This window comes from Megalobrama amblycephala, linkage group LG12, assembly GCF_018812025.1.
Source record: "Megalobrama amblycephala isolate DHTTF-2021 linkage group LG12, ASM1881202v1, whole genome shotgun sequence".
In the NCBI taxonomy this organism is placed as follows: domain Eukaryota; kingdom Metazoa; phylum Chordata; class Actinopteri; order Cypriniformes; family Xenocyprididae; genus Megalobrama; species Megalobrama amblycephala.
In genome coordinates this window covers 23,942,418-23,952,644 of record NC_063055.1, presented here as the reverse complement: position 1 = coordinate 23,952,644, position 10,227 = coordinate 23,942,418, and the positions used below count along the sequence as shown (strand labels likewise).

At 37.5% G+C, this 10,227-nt stretch overlaps 1 protein-coding gene across 1 annotated transcript; it reads right to left on the bottom strand.

Moving 5' to 3' along the window:
- Nucleotides 1-1,768: 1,768 nt before the first annotated feature.
- On the bottom strand, nucleotides 1,769-3,463 carry LOC125280732. Its single transcript, XM_048211477.1, has 2 exons — nucleotides 2,838-3,463; nucleotides 1,769-2,713 (listed from the first exon to the last, which is right to left on the bottom strand). Exons 1-2 carry the CDS (start codon nucleotides 3,415-3,417, stop codon nucleotides 2,466-2,468), a joined length of 828 nt encoding a protein of 275 aa, XP_048067434.1. The 5' UTR covers nucleotides 3,418-3,463; the 3' UTR covers nucleotides 1,769-2,465.
- Nucleotides 3,464-10,227: the final 6,764 nt, after the last annotated feature.

The following is a 10,227-nucleotide window of genomic DNA, read 5'->3' as shown; positions in this document are numbered from 1 at the left end:
CGCGCTCAAACGCGTCCAGTCAGAGCCAGTTGCGTTCAGTCAGCGATTACAGTCGGTGTTCAAATTCCATGTGTAAGTATTTAAATCTGCTTCAGTCGCAGGAAACAATCGCTGTATGTTAAGCACAGTCTTAGAATGTTTTAGCTAATCGTTAAATGTGTGCCCGGCTTAAGTGTATTACTGCCCTCCACAGGTCAAAGTTTGAACTAAACTGTCATATACAATATTCTAGTGCAAGTATATAACAATTAGTTCAAACTTTAAAGGGTTAGTTCACCCAAAAATAAACATTCTGTCATTTATTACACACCAACATCCGTAAGACCTTCGTTGATCTTCGGAACACAAATTAAGATATTTTAGTTGAAATCCGATGGCTCAGTGAGGCCTCCATAGGGAGCAATGACATTTCCTCTCTCAAGATCCATAAAGATACTAAAAACATATTTAAATTAGTTCATGTGAGTACAATGGTTCAATATTAATATTATAAAGCGACGAGAATATTTTTGGAGTGCCAAAAAAACAAAATAATGCCTTATTTAGTGATGGCTGATTTCAAAACACTGCTTCAGGAAGATTCGGAGCACAAATGAATCAGTGTATGAAGTAATAAATGACAGAATTTTCATTTTTGGGTGAACTAACCCTTTAACCTGTGGAGGGCAGTAAAACACTTAGCAGTGTTTACACTGCTGGAATTCTAATAGAGAAGAAGAGAGCTAGTTCAAGATGAGCATTTATTCAGGGCTCATCCTTATGCCCTAATCCCTTCAGAGTGTTTACCCTCCGGAGTGAGAGCTTCGAAGGGATGAAGGGTGTAGGGGTCAACAAAACTCTTCTTTTGGAACGCACTTCTGCGTCATCTTAACGAGACAATCAAAGAGGAGTAGATTGTGCAAGCTGCGCCCTTTGTTTAACGTTAGTTTATTTATTTAAGGTTTATCCCACCATGTATATTGTATGTATTTTAAACATTTGAATGGACTGATAAAGGGAGCTGTGAAGTATTTTTGTTGAAGTACAATGTCGTTTTGACCATAATAAATGTACCAAATCTAAGTCGTATAATTATTACAGTAGTATAGAAAAATATATACATTTATAGGTAAAATCGAACTCCTATCCTCCTGTACCCATTCTGTGACGTCAAACAACTTCCCTGTGCAAAGGATCATGGGGGCCCGAAGTGTCCATCAATTGTACCCTTCGAAATCCTTCATTCCAAAGGGCCCTTTAAAGTGGCCAGTTTTGATCACTTCGGTTTGGAACGACCCTTCAACATGGCGGCCATGATTATTTTCACTCCGAAGTGCCCTTCGGAGGGCGATATATCCCGTTTGGAACGCACCGATTGTTAAAACTTATATTTATAATATATATTTGTTTTTGTTTTTTTGTTTTTTTAGAAAATGAACAATGGTTTCTCTAGACACTTATTCCTCATCTGGGATCATGTAGAACGTTTTGAAGCTGCACTGAAACTGTAATTTTGACCTTCAACCGTTTGGGCTCCATTGAAGTCCATTATATGGAGAAAAATCCTGGAATGTTTTCATCAAAAACCTTAATTTCAACTGAAGAAAGAAAGACATGAACATCTTGGATGACATGGGGGTGAGTAAATTATCAGGAAATTTTAATTTGAAAGTGAACTAATCCTTTAATTTCAATGGCAATGGGTAATTAGTTGAGGGCTTGAGACGAAGAACCATATAAGTCCATATTTTCAATTTTTGAATAATACATTTTTTTAAATTTGGACTCTGAATATTATATTACTTTTTTTTTTTTTTACTTGAAGATAGACAACAAAAGCTTCCCAATTCTAATGAGATAGGATTTTTTAGTATCAATCTTAAAAATAAAAAGTTAGAGTAATTTACATTTCTGGTATGTGGAAGAACAGTATATGTCCAGTTAATGTGGAATAACAGTATAAGTCCAATTAATCATATCAATTTAAACCACTGGAGATTTGATTCCTTTATCTTAGTTTTAATACAGTAACAGAACCTTAAAGAAAATATTAAGCATTTCTTTCTTTCAATTTCTTTTATTTTTTGCCAACGTAAATCACAGAACAAAAACGCGGACAATACGGTACGAACAATGAACAATACATAGGCCTACTTATAGTACAGAAAATAAACGTCAGTACAAACAAACCGTACATACTTACAATAAACAATACATACAAACAATAAACAGTAATAATGGTAAACAATACATATTTACAATACAGACATACATCATCTTCATTCCATGCTGGTTCCATATGCTAGTTTACCATATACGTCTTCCTTTTTTTGGTTCTAAATAAAATAAAATAAATACCTATATATTCCTATTATACAACATAAGATAAGGCATACAAGATAAGCTACAACTACTTTTATGATTAATTTCACACAATATACACAATATATCCCACCTTACCCTGCACATGACCTACACATACCAGGCTACTCTTCACATTCTAATGTCCCATAAAATGCTTGGGCCTCCGCTGGCATGTAGGCTAGCATTTTCATAAGGTCACGGTGCTTCTCCTTCTTGATGGGCAGAGGGTCCTCGTAAGCACGAGCATACGTGGTGGAGAACAAGGGAGCTGGAGGTGGTTGATTCTTCCTCTGTTTGGTGATCAGCCAATGCTTCCATCCCTCGTAGAGGCTGTGGCTCCCTTTTGTGTGGACACACCATGGATCAGTAGCTGAAATCATGATTCAACAAGAAATTCAATAAAGATTGTTCCTTCACGCACATATCCCCAACACTGTTAATCTCAGAAAACCAGTTTAGTTTTAGTCTAGTTCTTTAGTTCTTTAGTTTTTTACCTGTCACTTTCAACCACATCATGGATGTGATTAGGAAGCCAGGTGGATGCTTTAATGTTGCATCAGGGAGCTGCCTGAAGTCCGCACATTTCATCTCAATTACTTTAAATGGATGCAGCTGCCTGGCTCCACGGATCATCTCGGCGACATCGCTGGGGGTGTGGAGTGTGGACACCTTACGCCTCTTGTCCAGCGTGGCAAATGAACGGTCACAGGGAAGGAAGGAGTGACCAGACACCATGAACTTCTGCTCTATCTGACTGAAGTACCCTCTAGATACGAGTAGGGCCATGAGGTTTAGGACTCGCCAGTTGTTGTTCTGCCCACAGCATCGGTCACTATAGATGATGAGCTTCCGTTCCTTTGCCTGGACTAGGGGAGCGAAAGATGTTTCTGCCCACTTCAAAAGACAGCTTGCCACCTCGATGGAACCTCTGTGAGCGATGCCCTCATGCCAGAGGCACATTGTAGGAGGTTTGTCAGTGCCCATCTCCTGGATACAGAGGTTGTAGTTGGCCAGCTGCCGTTGATAGTACACGTTGGAGTGTGTCAGGTTTGGCGTGAACACTACCCCCTGCATGTCGATACAAATGACATGGCAGTCATCATTGGCTTTGGCCCACTCTGTGTCAGCCTACAACTGGGTGTACGCTTTTTCGGCTTTCCGGTGGTGAAGCTCACTCTCGGCTGTGATCTTCAACCTTTCTCCATCTGTTGTAGCAGCTACTAATTTAAAGAACAGGGCGTCACATTTTGCACAAGTATCACTTCTTGGCTGCCCAAAACTGAGGTTTTGCTGCTTGAAGATGTCCCTATAGAGCCAGAACTTTGCAGTGGATGCTGGATTGTTTTCCTTGTACAAGGCGGAACATGCGGAGCAGGTTTAAATCAGGGCTCAGGTACTCCCTCTCCACATCTCCCTTCATCCGTGAGTAGTGGTTCGGTTGGCGTGGGAAGCTCAGGATGTGCTCTCTTATCCCCTCTCTCACTGCAGGATGAATGCTATGAGGCCTAAAAAATAAACAACACAACTCATGAACAAGGGAAATATAATAAACGATGCTGGTCTGTTTTGCACAATTGCATTGTTTCTGTGACAATAAAATTTAATATAATTGTAAACTTTTCTCTAAACTATAGGATTTTGTTTTTCACAAACAATCATTAAAGGGATACTTCAGGATTTAGCATTAAGCTTTGTATTAGTAGAAAACCAGTAGTATTTTCGAATTACCATGCTTTCCTCCCTCATATCCCCCTGAGATGAGAGATTTATGTATTTTTTGTCTGGAAAAAAATCCTCAGATGACGCAAAAATCGTCATTGTTTACATGCACACCTGTTGTTTCAATCTAACTGAATTCATTCTGATTGGTGAATCTGAATGTAGTGTTTACATGAACGCTAAACATGTGATCGATTGATGTGTGCGTTTTAGCATTGCTAAGAAAATTCCCGCTCCTCCGTGAGAGATACGAGACCGGTGCGTCTCACAGGTGTCGCTCATCAGTAATCACGCCACCGGCCTCGCGCCGTTCTCCAGCGGCCCTCAGTCTCGTCCTGCTCGCCACAGTAAACACAATGAATGGCAACTGTAGAACGCAAAAGCCGAATCCCGGACATTTTGGCCGATCTCGAAATCCCGGGATCATACATTACATTTGCATAGCACTTTACCTCTGATATCGATCTCAAAGTGCAAAAATATGTTTCCTGACTGGGCAACAACAGTGAGCTGAATCCTAACCATTACAGTTTGTGCATGCTGGCGTTATAGACCTTATTTACCAGAGAAACATGCGCGCCGCCATCTTTAGAATATTGTCTTTGAACTTCCGTTTTTGTGGTAGCCCTGTTTATTTCTATGGCATCGCTGTTGAAGAATAATTAGTTGGTGAAGTGAATTTACCTGTTGTAGAGTTAATGAAAGTTATCATGAGCATTGTTATGTTTAAAGCAGATGTCTAAACAAATGTCAGTAGACCTGGAAGATTTTAAATGAGCAGTTCATTCATAAATACGTAAGATCACTGTGGAAATACAAACCGGAAGTCAAAAGACAACGAGCGCAGCGCTGAAAAGGGGCGGGGCTACATAAGGTCTATAGGGTGGCAAGGCACCCGACGCCCTATAATGCCAGCGTCCAGTGCACCATTAGATCAGGGAATGTTGTAGGGCAACTGATGCTGACATTGGTGCAGCTTTAAAAACTAACAGGACGAGAGCATGAGGTCCTTCAAGATTTTTTTTTTTTTTTACCTGTTCTTATGTTTTCCTCTGAAGTCCTCTAATGGAGACCTGACTACCTGCTCTGTTCCCTCAGACTGACTGCCTAACTTTTCTTGAATAACCTATTCAAAGATAAGTAACTTTAAATAAATATGTTATGGACAATGTATCTAATTAAAATCATGCATGTAATAAAAAGTTAACAAACGGAAAAAGCTAGGCTGTATAAAACTTGCCTGTAGGCGACTGTTGGTCAGTTGAAAGACTGACATAAATGTGAGCTTACAAACAGCAAGTCTTTGGCCTCCTTGTTGCACATGGTACTTGAAGGTGTACTTCCTCTTAGTATTCTCAGTGTCGGGCCCACGTGGTCGTCTGCGACTCACCTTGTGCTAGAAGTAAAAAGACATATTGGGATGATCAGTGATCAGGTACATGTGCAGTCTTAGTGAATTGAAGGTATACAGTAGTATTCAATTCACTGGTTATTTGATGGGCCTACATTGTAATGCATTGCATACTGTTGACATGATATGGTCATGAATTGCTTAAGTTAGCATACCTGCTCCAAACCAGAGAGAATGATAGCCTGCTGCCTCTCATAAGAGACAGCATAAAACTCTGTGAAGAGCTGGAGTTTTCTTTGGTCTGTTAGGCTTGAACACTGCCTGGGACATGTCTCCTTGCACGCCTTTCCCTTAACAGAAACAAAGTCACATTAGCGTTTTTGTTTTTTTGAGCTATAAAACACTAGAGCTATTAGCAGCTATTAAGGTTACTAGCTAGAATATATAACAGCTTACACAATCAATGCATTTTTTTTTTATTATTACCTTTTTTAATTTATTTTTATTATTTATTAAATAACAAGTAACAAACATAGCATAGCATACAATATTACAAAAACAAAGTGTTGCATTAAATGGTAACAGGGATCCAAAAATTATATCAAAATATTTTAAACACGTCAATGACTTTTTTTTTCTTTCTTTTTTTTTTTTTTACCAATTTCAGTGAAGACATAAAGCAATCAAATTCTACTCTAAACATCTTAAAGATTGGGGATGAATTTACATATGTTTGTTTATGTATATAAAATTCTACCAGCAGTGCTTATAACACAATCAATGAATGGTAAAAAAAAAAAAAAACATTCAAGCCTAACATTAGACGCAGCTGGGCTGGTGTTAGAGACGCACCTAAAGCGTTTCGATTCATTTCTCCGTGGTTATAAGGAGTAGAGACGTGTTTAAAACGTCCCCTGAATCCTAATTTTCTCAGCTTTCATATCGACCCATTCATGACTTGAACCTTTAAACAAAGTGAGCTATATGAATGAACTGTAGTAGACGACGCCCAGTAGCCTACACGCCCCTCTGACTGTAACCGCTAACTTTATGTAGATACTTTGTATACGGTTTTTCACTCACCTCTTTTGGTGGACTTTTTCCTCGTTTTTGCTCTCCTCTCCGGTTCACATATGGTTTCCCAGCATCCCTCAAAGACTTCCTTGCTCTGTCCTTCCATTCATTCATGTTCGCTCTCCTTTTTTTGCCGACGTTTTGTCTATTAATGTCCGCAGCGGACATGAAAGCAACCGGCGTCTCCATTTTTCGTTAGTGGACATAAACGGTTTTTCCGCGTGAGACTATTCTAAAATTTTAAATTCAGAGTTTTGGTCGCGCGAACACCCCCCAAAGTGATTCTGTATACAAAGTGGCACACATACATTGAAGTCACATGGTTATCTCAATTTTTGTTTTTTTTTGGACTTATACGGTTGTTCGTCGCATGATCACAGTTAATCTCAAGATTTAATAAACAATAGACACAGCAGCTTTTCAATATCAAGTATATTATTTCTTTAAGAAAACCATCAATTACACAACATTTCCTAAAATACAAATAACGTTTAAAAACGAAAAACAACAAAAACATCCACAAAACATAAATTCTAGCAGAAGCAGAATCACTGAAGGAAAGAAAAGAACAGGAAAAAAGAGACTAACAGAAACACAAGACCACTGACATGAAGCCTAAGATGAAATGAAATGGAGATAAAAGAAGAAATCTCTCCAGATCTCAGCAAATGAGGATTAAACAACTCCACAAACAGCATTATAGCTTCACATATTACTAACTAGATTTACTTTATTTCTGTCATTCATCTACAGAAGTTTAAAACACTCATGTTTGTTTCATTTGAAGTCACCATAATGATTATTGGCGTTTCCATTAGTTGGGCTCTTAACTAGGGCTGTGACGGTATTTTTCCTTACTGTGGTGGTGAAGCAACAAATCCCGCGGTTTGGCAGTTAACTGCTCACAACCCAATCCCAACCCAACAAGTCCCACCCGCAAATTACACCTAACTCTTTTTTGTTTTGTAGTAAGCCTTACTTTACAGTGAATTTCATTTTGCATAAATTGTATCTTAGTTTTAATCAGTGTTTCATCAACCAATTTCCTGGATTTAACAAATAGGAAGAAAACCAAGAATGTCGGGTGTGAACGTCATGATTAACTGATAAGATATTCTAAGAATATATTTTAGCTGAACATTATCCGTAGACATCACAAGTACTGGAACCTTGCAGTTAATTAATAATCAGACACATGCACAAAATATATCCCCCATATGTTTGGACTGTCCCTCCTCCTTGTGCAAAGCTGTTTTTTTATTTCTCTCCAGAAGCACTTGAACATATAGGACAGAAGACAGGATTAACAATGATTACTGCATTTATAGTTCATACTGTATCACACACACACACACATACATATATATATATATATATATATATATATATATATATATATATATATATATATATATATAAAACATGAACAAAAATCTACAATGACAAACAATGACAAACACAGACATAAGCAATCACCGTATGAATCTCAACAATGACAACAAACTATTCAGACAATCCGATGGACATCATAAAAAGCTACTAAAAGACAGAACAAAAACCACAGCAAAAATAAAAGTAAATAGTTAGAATTAAAGACAATAATAGGACAATTCAGCTGCATAATTTATTCATGCTGTGATGCATGCTGGGAGTTTTGTACTGTTGTTCCCAGCATGCATTGTGGCATGACACTTTTGATTGTCACCATTGTTGAAATTCATGTGGTGATTCTTTATTTCTTTGTGTGTCATCTTAAGATAATTTTTGTGCCTCGGTTTCATTTCGTTACGGGATTTCAATGACGGTCACTTTTGTTCCTTTAAATAAAATGTCTCACAAAAATACATGTGATATTTACATCTTTTGACTCAGGACACATAGGACTGCTTGTTATTTTCATTTGTATAAAAAAGCTCTTATGTCGATTTCCTGAACCTGTTTTGCACATCTTGTAGATGTCCAAGAAAACTCCTAGTTGGATGTTCAAATATTGAACTACATCCAAGAGGGTCCCTATTCAGACATTCAGATACTGAACCAGTTTTAAACATACACAGATTTCCAAAAGGGGTCAGACGTTCAGACTGAACCTGTTTTGTATGTCCACAGATGTCCAAAAAGAGTCCTAGTCAGACGTTTAGATACTGAACCAGTTTTGCACATCCACAGCATCAGTTTAAATGTTCATTTTCTGCCTTTTTGTCATTTATAATGTTATTAAATATGTTGAAAGGCAACAAAATTGGTGAGAATAGGAAGACGGGATCCGGAAAATTCCACGAGCCTGGACTCGAACTTAGGATTCTTTGTACGCAACTGCACAAGAGGTCATCACACTGTCCACAAAGCCATCGGGAGGTGCAAGACTCAATTTGATTAATATTAGAAACTTATGGGAGTGGGAACAGAATTCGACAGCAAATATACAGCTGTCGAAATCCGTTCCCACCCCCCAAATGATGAGAGATGTTAATGCAGTGACTTAAAAGATGATGATTCTATCCTCTGTGTGGATGGAGTTTAACCAGCATCAGTTTAAATGTTAATTTTTTGCCTTTCAAGATTCTTTTTGAAAATGTAGTGATTTTTTTTTAGGAAAGTAGCGAGGGGGGGGGTAGTAAATCTTTTTGGGAAAGTAACAGTTCTTTATGGGAAATGTAGCAATTCTTTTTGGGAAAAGTAGTGATTCTTTTGGAAAAAGTAGTGATTCTTTTTTTGGAAAAGTAGCAATTCTTTTTTTGGAAAAGTAGCAATTCTTTTTTTGGAAAAGTAGTGATTCTTTTGTGAAAAGTAGCGATTCTTTTGGGGAAAAGAAGCAATTCTTTTTTTGGAAAAGTAGCGATTCTTTTGTGAAAAGTAGCGATTCTTTTGGGGAAAAGTAGCGATTCTTTTTCAAGAAAGTAGCGATTCTTTTTGGGAAAGTAGTGATTCTTTTTGGGGAAGCAGCAAATCTTTTTGAAAAATGTAGTGATTCTTTTTGAAAAATGTAACGATTCTTTTTGATTATAAAAAATATACAGGTGTCAAAATCCATGAGGCTGGACTCGAACCAGTGACTTAAAAGATGCTGATTCTATCCTCTGTGTGGATGGACTTTAACCAGCATCAGTTTAAATTTTCTTTTTTTGCCTTTCAAGATTCTTTTTGAAAATGTAGTGATTTTTTTTCGGAAAGTAGCAAGGGGGGGGGTAGTAATTCTTTTTCGGAAAGTAGCCGTTCTTTATGGGAAATGTAGCAATTCTTTTTGGGAAAAGTAGTGATTCTTTTGGAAAAAGTAGCAATTCTTTTTTTGGAAAAGTAGCAATTCTTTTTTTGGAAAAGTAGCGATTCTTTTGTGAAAAGTAGCGATTCTTTTGGGGAAAAGCAGCAATTCTTTTTTTGGAAAAGTAGCGATTCTTTTGTGAAAAGTAGCGATTCTTTGGGGGAAAGTAGGGATTCTTTTTCAAGAAAGTAGCGATTCTTTTTGGGAAAGTAGTGATTCTTTTTGGGGAAGCAGCAAATCTTTTTGAAAAATGTAGTGATTCTTTTTGAAAAATGTAACGATTCTTTTTGATTATAAAAAAATATACAGGTGTCAAAATCCACAAGGCTGGACTCAAACCAGTGACTTAAAAGATGCTGATTCTATCCTCTGTGTGGATGAACTTTAACCAGCATCAGTTTAAATGTTCATTTTTTGCCTTTTTGCCATTTATTATGATATGAAATGTGTTGACAGGAAGCAAAATTGGAGAGAGAAG

Coding starts and splice junctions, on each gene's coding strand:
- LOC125280732 (XM_048211477.1), bottom strand. CDS start 3,417: ATGCAGGGGGTAGTGTTCACGCCAAACCTGACACACTCCAACGTGTAC. Junction 2,714..2,837: donor GATGTGGTTGAAAGTGACAG/GTAAAAAACTAA, acceptor TCATGATTTCAG/CTACTGATCCATGGTGTGTC.